This window comes from Lepus europaeus, chromosome 8 (assembly GCF_033115175.1).
Source record: "Lepus europaeus isolate LE1 chromosome 8, mLepTim1.pri, whole genome shotgun sequence".
Taxonomy (NCBI): Eukaryota; Metazoa; Chordata; class Mammalia; order Lagomorpha; family Leporidae; genus Lepus; species Lepus europaeus.
The window spans coordinates 104,020,016-104,040,508 of record NC_084834.1 but is presented as its reverse complement, the minus strand read 5'-3'; the positions used below and the strand labels follow the sequence as shown (position 1 = coordinate 104,040,508).

The 20,493-nt window shown below is 40.3% G+C and overlaps 2 protein-coding genes across 2 annotated transcripts in view; one reads left to right on the top strand and one right to left on the bottom strand.

The window, feature by feature from the left end:
* LOC133765106 (alpha-fetoprotein-like) overlaps positions 1-17,025 on the top strand; it is a 54,931-nt gene extending 37,906 nt beyond the window's left edge. The window contains 1 exon segment of the mRNA XM_062198694.1: positions 16,447-17,025. Coding sequence (XP_062054678.1) covers positions 16,447-16,591 — 145 coding nt within the window. The 3' untranslated portion in view covers positions 16,592-17,025.
* A 2,824-nt stretch (positions 17,026-19,849) lies between these two features.
* RASSF6 (Ras association domain family member 6) overlaps positions 19,850-20,493 on the bottom strand; it is a 59,500-nt gene continuing 58,856 nt past the window's right edge. The window contains exons 9-11 of the mRNA XM_062198693.1: positions 20,222-20,340; positions 20,026-20,123; positions 19,850-19,925 (exon numbers count right to left, since the gene is read on the bottom strand). Coding sequence (XP_062054677.1) covers positions 19,850-19,925; positions 20,026-20,123; positions 20,222-20,340 — 293 coding nt within the window. The remainder of the gene's footprint in view (positions 19,926-20,025; positions 20,124-20,221; positions 20,341-20,493) is intronic.

Here is a 20,493-nt window from a genome sequence, read left to right as displayed (position 1 = left end):
CCTAAGGAGTTAGATGGAGATGAGATAGAGCCTTTTAAAATGGGTATAGAAATCATAGCATGAGATAACAGACATAAAATTATTACACATTGCCTGAAATATAGCAAATATTAATACATGCAAAAGACATTGACTGTTGACATTATTTCTTAATATAGCTTTTAAACAAATTATAATTCATATATTTTGCCACTAATTATTCCTCAAAATAGAATTTTAATGACTATGTACTCTTCCATTATATGAATTCAGCTATTCTTTATTGTTAGGCATGAAGATTGTCTTTAGTTTCTATTATAAATTGTCACAATGAATATTTTTGTATAGAAATCTTTGTCCTGCATCTAATTTTCCCTCAATTTCTAGGACTTGGAATTGGGGGTAACCATAGACTTAGTTAAAATCACACAGCTTCTTTTTAAAAATAAGATTTATTTATTTTTTGAAAGAATTACACAGAGAGAGAGATGGAGGGGGAAGACAGACAGAGAAGGGGGAGGGAGGGGAGATAGAGAAAAGGGGAGAGGGAGGGAGGGAAGGAGAGAGAGAGAGAGAAAAAAAGAATCTTCCATACTCTGGTTCACTCATTGAATGGCCACAATGACTAGTGCTGGGCCAGGCCAAAGCCAGGAGCCAGGAGCTCCATCCAGGTCTCCCAAGTGGGTAGTAGTATCCCCAAATTTTGAGCCATCTTCTGCTGCTTTTTCAGACACATTAGCAGGAAGCTGGATCACAAGTGTGGCAGTGGGAACTCCAATCAGTGCTCATATGGGATGCTGCTATCTCCCAAGCATCAGGAACTCCATTCCAATGTTGGCCCCCAAATCGTCCAGATTCTTTTGGATTTGTCTCGCTGGCCCTCAGAGGTTAACAGCTTCACATGCTTCTCAAATTAGCCCCATCACAATTGTAGTTTCTGGAAAAGAAATCATGAGCTATGCTTCCCCATTATTTGTATCTATGTGACTCTGCTTTGTCTGTCCTCATGGTTCTAATAGGGGATGTGAAGGTGTGGTGGAGTTGAGATGGGAATTTTGACGAGGCATTCCCAGTGGGTTACAACCTTCAGCTGGAGGTCCTTTTATTGTTTCCACTAGGTAGGTAAACTATGACCATCTGCTTCCTCTGTAATTGTAGGGCCTGTGGGACCATCCTGGGAGCCAGAGAGAGCAGAGCCTTCCCTGTGGTGACTGTGTTAGCCACTGCCCAGGGCCTTCACTGGTATCACATTTGCTTTGAAGACATTGCTGTTGGTGGCAGTGGGGCAACAGAGGATGGGTGACATCTCAGTTCTGGGGTCAAGTAACTCAGTTACCCATACTGCTTTGTTCCAACTGTCCATGTCAAGTGTCCTGAGGGCAAAGCGCAATTGACCACAGTGTGTCCCCCCTCTCCCACTGGGCACTTTTCTTCTGTATCATCTCCAATTGGTGACAACAGGGCACTTGAAGATAGGGATGGACATTGTGAACACCATGAAGACATCAAGCTATTTCCAAAGTCTTCAGTCTTTTTTTAAACTTTTATTTAATGAATATAAATTTCTAAAGTACAGCATATGGATTACAATGGCTTTCCCCCCCAATAACTTCCCTCCCACCAGCAAACCTCCCCTCTCCCGCACCCTCTCCCCTTCTATTTACATCTAGATCCATTTTCAATTCTCTTTATATACAGAAGATCAGTTTAGTATATATTAAGTAAAGATTTCAACAATTTGCACCCACATAGAAACACAAAGTGAAAAATACTGTTTGAGTACTAGTTATAGCATTAATTCACAATGTACAGCACATTAAGGACAGAGATCCTACATGAGGAGTAAATGCACAGTGACTCCTATTGTTGACTTAACAAATTGACACTCTTGCTTATGGCATCAGTAATCATCCCAGGCTCTTGACATGAGTAGCCAAGGCTATGGAAGCCTTTTGAGTTCACTGACTCTGATCATATTTAGACAAGGTTGTAGTCAAAGTGGAAGTTCTCTCCTCCCTTCAGAGAAAGGTACTTCCTTCTTCTTTGATGGCCCTGTTCTTTCCACTGGGATCTCACTCGCAGAGATCTTTCATTTAGGTTTTTTTTTTTTTTTTTTTTTTTTTTTGCCAGAGTGTCTTGGCTTTCCATGCCTAAAATACTCTCCTGGGCTCTTCAGCCAGATCCGAATGACTTCAGGGCTGATTCTGAGGCCAGAGTGCTGTTTAGGACATCTGCCATTCTACGAGTCTGCTGTGTATCTCGCTTCCCATGTTGGATGGTTCTCTCCCTTTTTAATTCTATCAATTAGTATTAGCAGACACTAGTCTTGTTTATGTGATCCCTTTGACTCTTAGTCCTATCAGAGCCATCAATTGTGAACAGAAATTGATCACTTGGACTAGTGAGATGGCATTGGTACATGCCACCTTGATGGGATTGTATTGGAATCCCCTGGCACATTTCTAACTCCACCACTTGGGGCAAGTCAGCTTGAACATGTCCCAAATTGTACATCTCTTCCCTCTCTTATTCCCACTCTTATATTTAACAGGGATCACTTTTCAGTTAAGTTTCAACACTTAAGAATAATTGTTTATTAATTACAGAGTTCATCCAATAGTATTAAGTAGAACAAAAAAATACTAAAAGGGATAAAGTATTAAGTTGTTCAGCAGTCAGGGCAAGGGCTGATCAAGTCACCGTTTCTCATAGTGTCGATTTCACTTCAACAGGTTTCCTTTTTGGTGCTTGGTTAGTTGTCACTGATCAGGGAGAACATATGATATTTGTCCCTTTGGGACTGGCTTATTTCACTCAGTATGATGTTTTCCAGGTTCCTCCATTTTGCTGCAAATGACCGGATTTCATTGTTTTTGATTGCTGATAGTATTCTATAGAGTACATGTCCCATAATTTCTTTATCCAGTCTACTGTTGATGGGTATTTGGGTTGATTCCAGATCTTAGCTACTGTGAATTGAGCTGCAATAAACATTAATGTGCAGACGGCTTTTTTGTTTGGCAATTTAATTTCCTTTGGGTAAATTCCAAGGAGTGGGATGGCTGGGTTGTATGGTAGGGTTATATTCAGGTTTCTGAGGAATTTCCAAACTGACTTCCATAGTGAAAGGGTCTTCCTTTACCCTTGGTCCACCCTCCAACGGCTGCTACGGCTGGTGTGCTGCGGCCGTGCACCGCGCTGATCCGAAGCCAGGAGCCAGGTGCCTCTCCTGGTCTCCCATGTGGGTGCAGGGCCCAAGGACTTGGGCCATCCTTCACTGCACTCCTGGGCCACAGCAGAGAGCTGGACTGGAAGAGGGGCAACTGGGTCAGAATCTGGTGCCCCGACCGGGACTAGAACCTGGGGTGCCGGCGCCACAGGTGGAGGATTAGCCTATTGAGCTGCGGCGCTGGCCAGCCTTCAGTCTTAAGAGTGGGAATGGTGAAAAGGCATTGGTGGTGTGGTGCTCAGGATATAAAAGGCGGCTGCGCTGTCTTGTTTTCTAGAACTTAGGGAGTACTAGTGTTTTTTTCTTGTTTGTTATTTAGGTTCCTCAGCAACCTTGTGAAGCAGAAACTGTATGCAACAGAGACGCAGTTTCAAGCCATTTTGGGGAATTTTACTCATCTGGTGCAGGTGTGCTGCCGAACAGGGAAAAGTGAAATATGTTTTCTTTTTTTTATTTTTAATTATTTTATTTTTTTAGAAAACTTTTATTTAATAAATATATTTAAAAGTACAACTTTTGGATTATAGCTGTTACCACCCCCCCCATAACCAGCCTCCCACCCAAAAACCATCCCATCTCCCACTCCCTCTCCCATCCCATTCAAATCAAGATTCATTTTCAATTCTCTTTATATACAGAAGACCAACTTAGTATATACTAAGTAAAGATCAACAGATTGCACCCACACAGAAACACAAAGTATTAAGTACTATTTGAATACTAGTTTTACCATTAATTCACATAGTACAACACATTAAGGACTGAGATCCAACATGGGGAGCAAGAGCACAGTGACTCCTGTTGTTGATTTAACAATTGACACTCTTGTTGATGGCATCAGTGAAATATGTTTTCAAGAAGTGGTATTCCTGTTTCCTGTTTGTTCCCTTAGGATTGTTAGGATTTATCAATGTAAAAGAAAAAAGGAGGAATGTTACTGCAGGAGAAATCCTTTCTCCATTTCAATTAAGTGGATTTGGAGAAAATCTCAGTCTAGGTGGATTGGAGTAATTAACTCTACTTGTGTAGGATATTTTAGTATTTATGTGCACTTGAGAAAACCAGGAGAATTAGGCATGAATGGAGATGGGTACAACCCACGATGCTGAATGAATCATGAATGCTTAGGGTTTGGGGGTGGGAGGAAGAAGGATAAGCTGAAGCCCTTTGGCAATGTAGAAAAATGGCTTCCTTAGAAAATACAGAGGAATTTTATAGAAATGGCCATTTAAAGATTTATTTGGGAAGGTTGGAGTTTTGTTCAAGAAATCTCTAGGGTACAATCAGCAAGTCACCAAATGTGGTTTAGGGATTAACTAGGAAACCAGATACAGAGATTTCCTTGTTTCAGTGGGCAGACATTCATGAGATTAGAAGGTGAAGAATAGAGAGATGAAAAAACACGGCAGGAGAAAAGAGTGTGTCTGCATCCTCCCCAAACTAACCTGCAGAAGAACATTTTCTGTGATTTACTCGCAAATTGTCAACAAGTAGATGGGCTTTCATGATAGTAAAGTGTGACTTACAGTTCTGAGAATATCACAGAGGGACACTGCTTGGTACACTTGTGTAAATTCACCAAAGGGAATCAAAGCAGAGCACCTGGGATTGGCTTCTTTACCAGGGACATGACTTCAGGAAAAGAAACCCAGGCATTGTAGGTGATAGGATCTGTGTGGAGGAGTGCAAGCGTGAAGTTAAGAAAAATAGAGCAGTTTCATGCTTTGGCAAAACAGGCTGGGGCTGGTTTACTGTGGTTAAGTTCAGCGAAGCCCTGGGGGATATTTTCAAAGGTACTAATTTTCATGAATGCCTTCATCACCCACAGTGACTCCTTTCTACCCATTTAGCTAACCTGTACATGTGCTTATGTGAAGAGTCATGTATCTATGGTCTAGCCAAGGGTAGCAAACTATAGCCCCCAGGTTAAACTAGCTCCCTGTCCTGTATATGTGTAGCAAGTTTTATTGGCAAATAGCCACACTCATTTATTTACAAATTATTAATGGATACTTCATTCCTGCAACAGCAGGCTCCAGTAGTAGGGCAGAGACTATATAAACTACAAAGACCCAGTAAACTGCTTGCCAAGTCCTGGACTAGCACACGACTAACATAGTCCACCTGCACTAGCGTCCTATTGATTTATTTATTTTAAAGCCTTCTTTTCATAAAATGTTGAGAAATATGACTCGACTGGACTAACAACCCCATATCCAGTCAAACAAACACATCTGGTGAAGAGCTGTGTCAGTGAATTCCATAGGAAGTTTTCCTGGAGTGTCCTTGATCTCAAAACTCTAACAATTTCATTCAAGAGCATTCTCAGAAAATTTCTGTGTGCTTTTCTTCCTAGTTTTTGTCCAACAGCAAAACTTAATTATTAAAAAGTCCAAATATTCTCTTTCTCTCTTTCCCTTTCTTCTTCATTTGGATTTTCTCCACAAATTAAAGGAGAAAATAGAAGTTATCTGAAGATTGTATTATGCTAATTTAAATGGACTAGAATTATTTCTTCAGATCAAAATGCTTATTATACATAATGATGCACAGTCTCTGAAGTTTGGTCAAGTTTACCTTTGCGTGATTTTCCTAAGGCAATGATTCTCTGACTCCTGTGAGCACCAGAAACAACTGGAAGGCTTACACAAACAGACCAAGTGTGCTCTGCTTCCAGAACTCCTGGTTCAGTAGATCTGGGGTGAGATCCGACTTTTACATTTCTTTTTTTTTTTTCTTTTTTCTTTTTGACAGGCAGAGTGGACAGTGAGAGAGAGAGAGACAGAGAGAAAGGTCTTCCTTTTGCCGTTGGTTCACCCTCCAATGGCCGCCACGGTTGGCACGCTGCGACCGGCGCACCGCGTTGATCCAACGGCAGGAGCCAGGTGCTTCTCCTGGTCTCCCATGGGGTGCAGGGCCCAAGCACTTGGGCCATCCTCCACTGTACTCCCTGGATACAGCAGAGAGCTGGCCTGGAAGAGGGGCAACCGGGACAGAATCCAGTGCCCCAACCGGGTCTAGAATCCGGTGTGCCGGCGCCGCAAGGCGGAGGATTAGCCTAGTGAGCTGTGGCGCTGGCTCCGACTTTTACATTTCTAACAAGTTTCCGCATGATTCTGTTGCTGAATTGGGGACTGTACCTTAAGAACTACTAGTTTAAGGTAAAGGTAGAGAATCATAATTTTCCCCCACCCCCTTCCAATATTTCCATTTATCTAACTCTTGGTGAGAAGTTGGGGTCAAGGTTTGTAACAGAAATAAAGAGACAATTGTAAAGTAACAGATTTATACAAGAAAAGTAATTTAGGGATATTCAATGAGAATGACTGAAATATTTAAAAATAATCCTAAGGTATATGAAACACTTGGCAAAAATAGTAGGAATAGATGATCAAAGTATTTTAGAATCTTAGTTAAATTTTTGCATAATACTCTGGCTTCTGTGCTTTCAGAAGGAGTCTAGGTCTGCTATTGTAAAATGGAATAATTCTTAGTAGCTTCCCAGGAGTCTTCAAGGGACCAAGATTCTTGATATGAGGAGGCACAGCAGCCAGTAGCTGTTCCAAGGTCTATGAGGGACTAGCTGTTTTCTTTTCTAGATAATACTGGTCAATTACTTGGACCTGTTATTCCTGTTGCAAGGGAGAGCAGGTAGGCTGGAAGTCTGTAGTTCCAGCCATGGCTATTGGTAGAGGAATCATTTTTGGACAAGACAGAAAACATATTTTAAGAAGTAAAGCCAGAACAAAGGCGAATTCTAAGGAGAAAAAAAGAATCAAAACCAATGTTAGAATGCTGGCAAGAGTATGAAGGAAATAAAAATGGGAGTTTACTTCTTCGGTGACCACCACACTCATTTTAATAACTTTTTATTTTATTTTAAAATTTTTTTTAACAGGCAGAGTGGACAGTGAGAGAGAGAGAGACAGAGAAAAAGGTCTTCCTTTGCCATTGGTTCACCCTCCAATAGCTGCTGCGGTTGGCACGCTGCGGCCGGCGCACCGCGTTGATCCAATGGCAGGAGCCAGGTGCTTCTCCTGGTCTCCCATGGGGTGCAGGGCCCAAGCACTTGGGCCATCCTCCACTGTACTCCCTGGATACATCAGAGAGCTGGCCTGGAAGAGGGGCAACCGGGACAGAATCCGGTGCCCCGACCGGGACTAGAACCCGGTGTGCCGGCGCCGCAAGGCGGAGGATTAGCCTAGTGAGCCGCGGCGCCGGCCTTAATAACTTCTTAAACTACTACCATAATTTAAAGAATATAGCGCACTTATACTAACTTCAACCATCCTATCCAAGGACTCCACTATTTTAAATTAGAATATTGTTATTTTATATTCTATTTCTTGATCTTTCAACTTTAGTTACCATCTAATGTCTCTCCAAAATGTAATCAATATGTCTAAGTTTCTTTGCAACCTTTGTTATCTTTCTTTGATCTTGTCTAGATTTATACATCCTGCTTTGTGTACATGTTTATGTGCTTTGATAATAGGTTGCTGCTAAAAACCATAAACCATTAAATGGTATATTCAATAACATGATTGCTAAGAATATCATTTATGGCAATATCGTGAGTAAATGTGAGTAACTGACCTTTAGGTCATCCTGTCTCTCATCCTGTATCTCTCAAGTGAGAATAATACAGATGTCATGATTTGGGGTGGGCATTTGGTGCAGCAGTTAAGATACTGCTTGGAAGACCCTTATGCTATATTGGAAGGCTTGGATTTGAGTCCCAGATTGGCTTCTGTTTCCAGCTTCCTGCTAATGCACACCCTGGGAGGCAGCAGGTGATGGCTCCAGTAGTTGGGTCCCTACCACCCATGTGGGAGATGTGGATCAAGTTCCAGTTTCCTGGCTTTGGTTTGACACAGCCCCAGCCATTGTAGGGAAATGAGAGTGAACCAGTGATGGGAGGGCCCTGCTTGCTGTCTCTATCTTTCCCTCTGTCTCTTTCAAATAAATGCTATGTTCATTTAGTTTTACATATTTGAATTATGATTTCCTAGTATAATCTTCTGGGAGTTTTTAGTTGCCTTTCTTTTCCCATTGACAAAGCAAAAAGTACCTACTTTCTGCATACCCTGAAAATATTTCAGGTTCTATAATTCTTACAATATTATAATATATTTACAGTTTCTATAATTGAATATTCTATCATCTTAAGTTTATATTTAGAAAAGTCCTTTCACTTTAGCTTTCAGTATTTTTAGGCCTGATTATTGGTGATCCAAGTGGGGTTATTTTTTGATGCAATCCTGGTGAAATTTGACTATTTCTTTTATCTCATGTTGTGTTCTTTCATGGATTCTTTTAAGTTTCACTGGCCTATATTCTCCAGTTATTCTGACACATATGTATATATTTATGTAGTTCTACATACATACATATTTATGTAGTTTTTCAGAATGAATACCTAACAGATAAACTTTTTGGGTTCTTTCATTTTTAAAGATTATTTTGTTCATTCATTAGGTCATTTGACTTCTTTAATTATTAATAATATTTCTGACTAACCTAAGTAAAAATGAATATATTGAAGGCATATTAGTGGCCTCAAGAATCTGTGGAATATTTGGAAAATACCAGATAAAAAACAGAGCAGCCCAGAAATAAATGACTTCTTGGTGTTTTACTACTATAAATCTTTCATTTTTCTATTCTGAGCTCCTGTTCCTCTACTTTGGTCAATATTGCCCTCAATTCATTTCTATTTTTTCCCTTCAGAAATGTATCAGCCTATTTTATTTTGATGTGACTTTTTTTAAGAAAAGCATTGACAATATTTTATTCTCTTTTTGTATATTTTACTGATGGCATTGAGATTTCAGAAGAGGTGAGAGACAACGCATTTTATTTTTTTTAAACCAAAAAACTTTTATTATATAGGAAGATATTGAATTTTGATTAACATTAAAATTCTGGAAAAGACCTGCAAATACAAGTATAAAGCAAGAGTTGAAATAGGACATTTAAGATGCATAAATTCAAATACAATAATTTTACAGACAAGAGTGATTTATAGATTGTGAGATTTTCAGAGGACCAATGCAGAATAGGATGTTTATGTAATTTCAAAGTCCAACTCTCCAAATTTCTTAATTTTGGACCAAACAAAGTAACTTTTCAATGGACAGATATGTTAGGCTCCTCCTTAACCCAGTGAACAATCCTAGTATAATGACAACAGTTGTGGACAAACTGAACATTCTTTGCCTCCATATGGGATGTGGTAGAAAACATACAGGACTAGTTATGCACTTTTTCTGCCTGTATGTTTCACCTAAATGGAATCTTGGAGAACTTACCAGACAACTGCAGAATGTAGTGCTTTCAGCCAGAAAACTGACCCGTTGTGACCATCAATGACAACAAAAAGATGAGGCACTATCTCTGGTTCAACAGGATTGAGGAAATGCAACAGTACAATTTCATCAGTTAGCAATCTTGTAAGGATGCTTGTGTCATTCAACAAAGTCTCTTTTTGCATATAAGTTAATATGTTCTTAGGTTCTAGAGATTAATGAAGGACATTTTTGTGGGGAAGTGGCTATCCTTTTTTTTTTTAGAAAGCATTTATTTAATAAATATAAATTTCATAGGTACAACTTTTTCAATATGTAGTTCTTCCCCCATACCCCTCCCACCCCCACTCTCATCCCACTTCCTACTCCCTCTCCCATCCTATTCTTCATTAAGAATCATTTTTAATTATCTTTATATACAGAAGATCAACTCTATACTAAGTAAAGATTTCAACAGTTTGCACCCACACAGACACACAAAGTATAAAGTACTGTTTGAAGACAAGTTTTACCATTAATTTTCATAGTACAACTCATTAAGTACAGAGGTCCTGCATGGGAAGTTAGGGCACAGTGACTCTTGTTGGTAATTTAACAATTAACACTCTTATTTATGACGTCAGTGATCACCTGAGGCTCTTGTCATGTGCTGCCAAGGCGATGGGAGCCTTTGGAGTCCACAAATACCATCATTATTTAGACAGGGCTATAAGCAAAGTGGAAGTTCTTTCCTCCCTTCAGAGAAAGGTATTCCTTCTTTGATGGCCCCTTCTTTCTACTGGGATCTCATTCAGATCTTTCATGTAGGCCATTTTTTGCCACAGTGTCTTGGATTTCCGTGCCTGAAATGCTCTCATGGGCTTTTTAGCAAGATCCGAATACCTTAGGGACTGATTTTTAGAACAGAGTGCTGTTTAGGGTGTTCAGACAACACATTTTAAAAGTCTATTGGTAAATTATTATGCTTGGAGAGTATTCAGAATTGAAGGCCATGTCACTAGGAATAGATTCTTAATATCTATCCCCAAGGGATAAACTGGTATAGATGATGTGTTGGCAGTCTTCCAACACTGGCATAGCAGGATTTAAAATAAGAGTAGAAAATCTAGAGTCAGTAGACTCAGCATAAGGAAGATATCTCTTCTTTCTTCTTTTTTCATCCTTATTTCATCACAAGTCATTTTTTCAAAAATTCATTCATTTATTTTGAAAGTCTGAGTTACAGAGAGAGAAGACACACACACACACAGAGAGAGAGAGAGAGAGAGAGAGAGAGAGAGAGAGAAAGAAAGAGAACTCTTCCATCCACTAGTCCACTCCCCAGATGGCCACAATGGTCAGTGCTGAGCGAGGCCAAAAGCAGGAGTAAGGAGCTTCTTCCAGGTCTCCTAGGTGGATGACAGGGGTCTAGGTCTTTGGGCCATTATCCATTACTTTACCAAGCCATTAGCAGAGAGTTGGATTGGAAGTGGAGTAACCTGGACATGAACTGGCATTCATATGGGATGCTGGCATTGCATGCTGCAGCCTTACCCGCTACGTCACAACACTGGCCCTTACATTTTTTAATGTAAGAAAACCTTGCATCGGCCTTATCTCCAACTATCATCACTGTTCTAATGTTACACAGTCATTTCTCATTATTAAAGAAGTTTTCTTAAAGGCGTTCCTCCTGTCTTACCATATCCAGAAACATTTTATGAACAGAAATTGACTAAGGAACTGTGGGATAGATGAGATCAGGAAGTACTGATATGCAGAAAGAAGAAATTCCATCACTATGTTTTGATTATAAGAAAATAGACTAGGATAAAAGTGAAGGTCTTGGGTTAAGCTTGTGGGGAAATTTCCCATGGACATTGATTTAAAAATCATAGGTTAACAAAGAAGCAAGGATATCCTAAACTCCAGAAGTATTGTTTCCTTAAAAATGGTTAGATGGATTTTAATTTGTCTGAATAATTTAGTATGGTATTATTTGCAAATGGGAAGAAGGACTAAATTAATAATAGACTTCTAGCCATTTTCTCAAGGATCTTAGGAGCTCCTAGGAGAGCAAGTGGATAATCCCCCATGGTGTGTATGCGTGTGTATACACATCTTAGAATGGTACTCTAACTGTCCCATTCCCACTTTTGCTAAAGAAGGTCTCACTTCTATCTATCCATCTGGGCTTCCACAGGTAATTTCTACTTGAATACAGACTACACAGGTAAAAGTCAAAGAAAACTACTGAACTGAGAGTACTGAGGTCTATGCCAGAACCCACATAGAAGGCATTCTGATTCAATGCTGCCCGCACAGAAGGCACTCTGACTCGATGCTGGCAGATTTGTCTCCTTTGAGTTCCTGTGCAAAGCTGTGTAGTGACTTGTGGGGTCAGCCTGGAGCAGTTTTCAGACTCAATGTGGTGCTGATGCTGATGATCTTGTCTGTAGCCTGCAAGAAAAAAGGCCTAAATTTTTTTTTTAACTTTTATTTAATGAATATAAATTTCCAGTGTACAGCTTATGGATTACAATGGCTTCCCCCCACCAATAACTTCCCTCCCACCCGCAACCCTCCCCCCTCCCGCTCCCTCTCCCCTTCCATTTGCATCAAGATTCATTTTCAATTCTCTTTATATACAGAAGATCAATTTAGTATAAAGATTTCAACAGTTTGCACCCACATAGAAACACAAAGTGAAACATACTGTTTGAGTACTAGTTATAGCATTAAATCACAATGTACAGCACATTAAGGACAGAGATCAAAAAGGCCTAAATTTTTGGGAAAAGGAAGCAAATTTTTAGTTCATTCCCAGTTGGGGGTTCTAACAGTGGGAGAGGAATTACAGTTAATGGATCTCAAAGCTAAGGGAGTAGGCCTGCAGAAAAGCCCAAATACATGAGAAAATGGCCCATTAGAGTCCAGCCCAGGCATATAACAGCTAAGTCTGAAAGCTTTTCTATCTGGGGATCATAGCTATCTAGGTTTTTCTTTTCTTTCTTTTTCCCTCACAGATGTGCTTCTCCCCCCCCCCCCCCCCCGCAGGGGTCCAAACTAATTGAAGAGTGCCAGTCTGTCTTGGAGGCCTAAATGATCCCAGGAAATGTCCAAGTGGGATCTTTGTGGAGATCTGCATTTATTTTTCATGAACCATGAAACACAAGTTTAATATTCAAAATAAGAGTCAACAAGATAATTTTTCAACTGCTCACAATGTTACTCAAGAGCAGGGGCCAGTTCACACTAAATCTCTCCTTTCCTACTTAATAGAGAAATCGTCTCATTGTCACCCTGGAAAATTCAGTCACTCTCCCCATCTCCCTACAGGTTCTCTGCTTCTAAGGAGTAGCAACAGAAAGGTGAGAACCGTGGGCTTGCAAAAGCCTCTGGTGGTGGCTGTACTGGGTTGCCACAGCTGGCTGGGAACTGGCTGCTGGGTTTCCATAGGGAGAAATACTCCATGCTTGGAGTTGGAGTTTCTGCCCATACTACTTCTGAAGTTGATCCTTACCAAGAGGAACAAGATCTATTATAACTTACCTTTGGGGCTGTTTAACCCACCTCCTCTGATGCTGGAATCCCATATGGGCTCCAGTTCATATCCTGGCTGCTCCACTTCTGATCCAGTTCTGTGCTCGTGTGCCTGGGAAAGCAGTGGAGGATGGCCCAAGTGCTTGGGCCCCTGCACTCGTGTGGGAGACCTGGTTGAAGCTCCTGGCTCCTGGCTTTGTTCTAGCCCAACCCTGGCTGTTGCCACCATTTGGGGAGTGTACCAGAGGATGGAAGATCTGTCTCTCTCCGTCTCTTCTTTTCTCTCAGTAACCCTTTCAAAAAATAAGTAAATAAATCTTTTAAAACAAATAAAGTTACCTTCGTAATTGTTTTGCCTTTCATTTTTAGCTCATACATGTAATGCTGACACTGGGGCCAAGTACTCTTAATATATGTGTATTAATTTTAGCTTTAATATATGTGTATTAATTTTAAGAGATAATCAGTACTTTCCCTGGAAATTCTGCCATAGGTGACATAAACAAACTTGTATTTGTAATTTGAACTTCTTTTTATTTTTCCAGATTTTTTTGGTGCAATAGGTAAAGTAAAAATCTGCACTTTTATTTGTCTTATTTTGATTTGATAAAAATAAAGAATTAATGTGTATTATAATGCTCTTTATTTGATTTTAAATAATTGTTTTCCCTCAACTTATTCATATGAATTTCAAATTAAACACAATAAACATTCGTTTAGCACCTAAAGCATTCAATATGCTGTGCTAGAAATTGCAGGGAATAAACATGCAAGAAATTCTAATAAAAGGCAAATTTCAAATTTCCAGTGTCACAGAAATTGTGGTGCACAGCAAGGGTTTGGGATTACACACTGTGGCAGAGACCCAGGAGGTTCGTGGAGGAAATGACCTTGGCCAAGGACTAGAAAGTGGGAGCCGTGGAGCTGTGGCGAAATGTGAGCTGCCTCAGGAGACACTGAGTGACTCAATTTGGCTACTTTTTAAGACAAGAATGCAGTAGTTGTGGGTAGTAAGGCAGTGGGAGATAAGGCTGCTGTGGTGGTTGGGGACACACTGTTTAATTATAACAGCTAATGTTGATCATACACTCATGTGAAAAGTGCCAGCCTTTGCATGTATTATTCATATAACTCCCACATGTGTCCAATAAAGGAGTTACAGCCAGCTCTCTGTATCTGCAGGTTCCACATTTGCAAAAGCAACCAACAGAGGATCAAACATATTTAAGAAAAAATGTATGCACACACTTTTTTTGTTAGTGTTTTCTAAGCAACAGTATAACAATCACTAATATAGGATTTATATTTTAGTAGGTATGATAACTAAGCTAGAACTGATTTAAGTTAGTAAGCAGGAGGATGTGGGTAGGCTATATGTAAAATATATGACATTTTATGTCAGGGACTCGAGCAACTGCAGGGAGTCCCGAGACCAATCTCCAGGGGATAGCGAGGAATTACTCTGTTGTTTTTTTTTTTTTTTTTCCAATTACATGAATGAGGACACATAAAAGGAAGTCTTACTGAGGGAGTGGAGTTCTGGGTGGTTGAGAGCCCAGATTCCAGAGTGGTTCAAGTCCCACCTACTTCTTCTGCTGAAAAGCTCAGCAAATCTCAGAACTTCTCTGTGGCTCACTGCACTCATTTATGAAATGCAGTTGCAAGAGAAATTTCCTCATGGGACTGTAATGTGCGTAATATGAGTTTCAGTGTACAACACTTAAAATAGTGCCTGGCAAAGTGTAAGTGGGTTAAGGCAAAACTATATGAAATTACTGCTTTTGTGGGTTAAATATTAATAATTTCAAATGGGTCGATTGAACAGGTGTAAGATGTTATTAATTTATAAGACAAATGGGTGTCACTGAGGCATTTTGCCTGCCTAATTGTGTTCTATTTCTCTTTCTTTCCCATGTACATACTTCAACTTAGTAATCACACCTGCTGTCTTTCCCACCTCATTGGCTGCCTTATAAATGAACTTCTTTCTCTTTTAGTTCTTGAAACCAGTCTAAACATCTCCAAGCCAAATTCCACAGTAACACTGCCTAACTGAATATTTGGTTCACAGAGCCACAAGATGATGAAATATACACTGATATTATGGAAAACCATAGGAAAAGGAAATATATTTCTTGTCTTTTCAAATTATTTACATATATATTTATTTAAGAGGCCTAAAGACAGAGACAGAGTTCCCACCGTTGGTTCATTCCCCAAACGCCCACAGTGGCTGAGGCTGGGCCAGGCTGAAGCTGGGAGCAGGAACCAATCCAGGTCTACCGTGTGGGTGGCAGGACTGCCGTTACTTGAGCCATCTTCTGCTGCTTCCCAGGATGCACACCAGCAGGAAGCTGGAATTAAGAGCAGTGCCAGGACTTGAACCCAAATTCTCTGTTATGGGATGTGGACCTTCCAATGGGTATCTTAGCTGTTAGGTCAAACCTTCCCTTGAGGAAAGAGTCCAGGTTTCTTGAGCTACTGAATGAGATTTGTGAAAAAGGAGCTGTTACACATTTTATAAAAATATTTTAGACAATCCACTCACTTGCTCATTCATTCACTAATTTATTCTAATTGCTTTTTGACTGAACACACCCTAGACCTAAGATGCATCGAAGTATATAAAGATGCATGTGAGAGGCTCTCTACTGTTAATAACTGCAATATATTACCCAGAACATAATTTGAACTAACAAGTAACTGGTAATGAAATATTTGGACCACCGAAAACACTGAAAAATGGTTTTGTGATGAAAATTTATATTCTTGTACTGTGCAAACATAATTGAGGTAAACAGACTTTTTTTTTTTTTTTTGGCCTCAGAAATTGTATTAGTTATCCACAGCCAGATAGTGCATTAACCTGACATCTAACAGCATAGCACAAGAAGCACTGCTCATCCTCCACAGTTTCTGGGGATCAGGAATCTAGCAGTGGCTTCACTGGGCTTTCTCAGGAAGCCGCAGTTGGGCTATCAGAAGGGGTGGCGGTCCTCTGGAGGCGTGACTGAGGTGGGAGGATCTACTTCCAGGCGTCTGCTGACACAGCTGTGGACAGGAGGCCTTGACCCTTTGCCAGGCTGTGGCAATAGGTCCTAGTGCACCAGGACCATTCAGCCCAGGGTGGCTGGCTTCCCTCAGAGCAAATGACGCAAGAGAACACAGTTTCTGTGACCTGTACTCCAAAGCCCCACACTGTCCCTTCAGACCTCTTCTGTGTGTTAGGTCACTAATTGTCTGAAGTATGGATTTCCCGTGACTTCAGCCCTAGAAAATAATGAGTGAGAGTGGTGATGGCTATGTTAATTAGCCTGAGTTAATTCCACAGTGTACCACATGTGTGTATCATATTATGACATTGCACCCCGGAAATACAAATAATTATTTTTTGTCAATTAAAAACAGAACAGAAAGAAGCCACCAAGTCCAGCCCATTTGCAAAATGAGGAGGATTCAGCTCTATTTCTTGGAAAGAAATGTATCCAAGACTTTATGGATGTATTTTAAAACTACCACAGACGTAGTGTTAATGTCGCATTTGAATAGCTGATTTGAACATTTTCGCACCTCGTAGAACTCTACACTTTCATGTACTTGCTTTTTTGTTGTTGCTAACCTTTAAATGACAATTTTTCTGTTTTCTGATTTTAAAAATAATACATTCACTTCAAAACTTTAATAAATAAAAAGTAGATAAACATGGATCACCCTGATTCTGCAATCCCCACATAACATGTTGTTTTTGTTTGTGAACGTGTACACACACAAATACTAATATGTACATACACACAGAAACACATATATCTTAAGGGAAATAAATATTTTGGAATGTGTACATATTCTTATTTAGATATCGAAGAGAATTTACTCTTATAATTAAAGTTTATTTAGAAACATAATGGCTACATAACATTCTATGGTAAAATTTCTTTCCCTCTAATCTTTTAATTTTTTTTCTATTTTTCAAACATTTAAACCTTTTACTTTTTTGCATCACAATAAATAACAGTATAATAAATATTTTTGTAGAATGTCTTGGTACCACTGGTCATTTCCGTTTGATAAGATCATAGGCTAAATAGCATTAACTTGTCATCAAGAAAAATAATATGCATTCGATTTTCTACTGGGACTATGTCCCTCTCCTTGATGGGACATTTCTTAATCTTTGCTAATAGGCAAGAGTATATTTCTTTTTTTTTTTTTTTTTTTTTTTTTTTGCTTTGGGTTTTGCTGACATGCTGGTTATTATTTTATTGTCTCTGAGCTCTGTGGTAATCTATTCAGGCACTCCAGACGTTTCCTTCGCTGCTTGCATGATGTCACAGTTTGAGGTAGAGGGCGCTGTACTGCAGGAGGAAAAGGTTTTCTGGGTTCCCAGGGGTGGGCAGGCCAGGCTCCTGGAGAGCAGGCTTTTTTCTTCCAGGGCTCTGCCCAGAGTGGGGTCTCCAGCGCCAGTTGCCTGTAGCGTTCAGCTTTCTCCAGCATTCGTTTGCCCGCCTGCTTCTGAAGCTTTTGATCTGGCCAGTGGTGGTGAAACTTGGCGCTGAGCCCAGTCTGCTCTCCACAACTCAGCATGGCGGAGGCTCACAGAGAGGACCCTGTGGTGCTGGCAATCCAGCCAGCCAGCCAGTTGCTGAATGCTAAGCTGCCCGAGCCCAGACCATACCCAGGGTTCTACCACGTTCCTGCAGATGGTCCCTCCAGCTCTTTGTGGCAACAGTGCCTGGAGCAGCACCCCAATCCCTCTGTGCCCCAAGTCCTTCCACACAAAGGTCATCTACTCTGCGGGGGCCATTCCTGCTCACCCAGCAGGTGAGGCTCGCTTTGTGCTGGGCAGCCCAGTGACCTACCCAGGAGGTTGCAGGCACACCTTCTCCAGTGAATTCTTCTTTCTGTAATATTGATTAATTTGAGAAGTAAACACACACAGAGAGAGGTAGAGAGTTCCAATCTGCTAGTTCACTCCCCAAATATCTGCACTGGTTGGGAACGCAGGCCTGGTCTCCCACAAGGGGCCCAACTGCCTCCACCTCCACTGCTGCCTCACAAGGTCTGCATTAGCAGGAAACTGGAGTCAGGAGCCAAAGCCAGGTAGTGTGAAGCCAGCATCTTAGCTGGTGTCCTACCTGCCAGGCCACATGCCTGCCCCTCCAGTGACTTCTGAACCCCTTATTCTAAGCTTCTTATTTTTAAGGGTCTTTCTTTTAGCCAAAGGGTACCCTTTAGAGTTCTCTTCCCGTCTTTAGCTTTACTCTCCTCTCAGATATTAGAAATTCTATGCTATAAACTCCTACTGCAGTTACTGCCTGATTTCTCTCTCCTGACGGGACAATGACTGCTACAGTTGAGCACCATGAAGATACAACCTTTTTTTTCCCCCATATACTTGGTAGCAACACGCATTTCCTATCCGGTTATTTCTCTTTTCATACCATCTACCATTTTTCTTTCTGTGCAAGGCCAGATGTTTTTCCGATGCATTTTGCAGGCTTTCAATTATATTAAAGAGGAAACTTCTCTCATGTTTATGGCAGCTACTTGCCATTACTTCACATTTTTCATTAGTCTGCTCATACCGAGTTTTAACTATTCCTTTTGCCTTCTTTTCGTGAGATGAAACTGTTTTATTATTTAACCACATGAAAGGATAAAGTCTTTATACTTTTGCCTTAAAATTGTTTCCCCTTTTAATATTAAAAGTTGACCTTTCAGCTGGGTTCATTATATATAAATTTGTTACTGAGTACATGTAATATGATCAAACAATTTAATGCAATGCTTATGAGCAGTGCAAATGGAAGCAGTTTACAACACAGAATACTGTACTCTAAAAAATCCAGTTTTAATACTCAGTTGATAAATAACTCAGTATAATTTCTTCAGTGTTTTTTTCCCAAATAACTTTAGGAGACTTGTAAGTACCCCGACAACTGTCCTGTGAAAGAGGGATTCTGAGCGAGCAGAGCTCCAGATCCTTTGCTTAGTTTTAGCTACAACAGCTTTGCTTTAGCCATCACATTAGTTTAGCAACAGATATTCATAATTTGTGGACCAAGGCTTGTTTTAGCTATTGTAACATATTAAGTCTTTTTGGTGTGTGTGTGTGTGTGTGTGTGACAACTAAGGAAAACAAAAGACTTCAACTAACTCTTGTCATTAGGAGAACAGAGAGAGAAGAAAAAGAAGGACCCAGGTTGGAGCAAATTGCAATTTGAATTTCCCAGCAGAGTTGATAATCTTCCTTCCAAAGCATGGGTAGCTCGAATGTGACTGATAGCCAGAGCTACTTCCTCCTATCAAGACAGTCTGAGATGTCACGGAAATGCCGGAGTTTTCAAAGATCTGTGAAACGCTGTCACTGTTGAGAGTCCTTGGTGCTGAAAGAGCTTGCTTCTTGTTTATTTCTAGAACCGGCAGTCTTTATTCTGAGTCATGTCTGATTCAGCTGATGTTTCAGTTCTCTTGAGAGTTCAAGAGAAAATAAGTTTAAAGTGCAGCATGATACCTGAAGATGCCATTTAAATTGGAGTTCATTGCGTGTTTTGCTATAAAATACATTTGGAAGGCACAGTATCCACGCCACCTATTTCAGTTAATGAATCTAAATACAATCTTCTTTTAGTCCAACAGTGAACCCTAGTTAACCGCATCACTTCAAAGAGAAACAAGCTCCTTCAAATTCAGTTTTCTACAGATTCAAGGCCTTGACTATTTGTATGAGTGCAAGTACAGTACTGGTGCATTCATGGGAGAGGGACACGTCTCCAACTTTGTTGAAGTGTTTTAGCAATAGAGGCCTGTATGACTAAACCGTCGTCTCTGTTTTTACTGTCCGTTTACTTTGAAGACATTGTCGTATAATGGCCTTTTCTGTATTGAATCTGAAAATGAGAGGAAGAGAAAGAATATTAAAAATTGGATGCAATTGTATAAGGAACCTATTAAAGAACCACACATCCAGCATGCTTGCTCCTGACTTACTTCCTTATTGTTCGTTGAATCTCTCTTTTCTCTTCTTCATTTAATCTTTGAAGAATGGATTCCAAGAGAGAAAAATGGAAGTTAATGTATTGAGCTACCTGAGAAAGAAAAACACAACACAAAAGGCAGAGCATTTATGTGAGAGGTGCAAGGCAGGAGGGAAGCTACAACGGGCTCAGGGTGGCGGTGCCCATACATCACTGCTGATTTCTTCTGCATCTCTGTCCATCAGGAAGATGCGAGCGTTGGTCTTGGAAGGTCCCTGTAGGAGCCTCTGCAGCAGTGGGATGTCTGTCTTCTTCAGCCGTCTCTGCTCTGTGAATGAAAATGAGGGAAAACCGTACTGAAGAGTTCATCCCAACGAAAGGTGATTTTCCCACTCAGTTTCTCTTTTCAGCTCATCTAGAAAGACAAAGAAACTGAAAAGAACATACAACAGGCGTCACTCACTCAAAAAAGTAAGTAGAA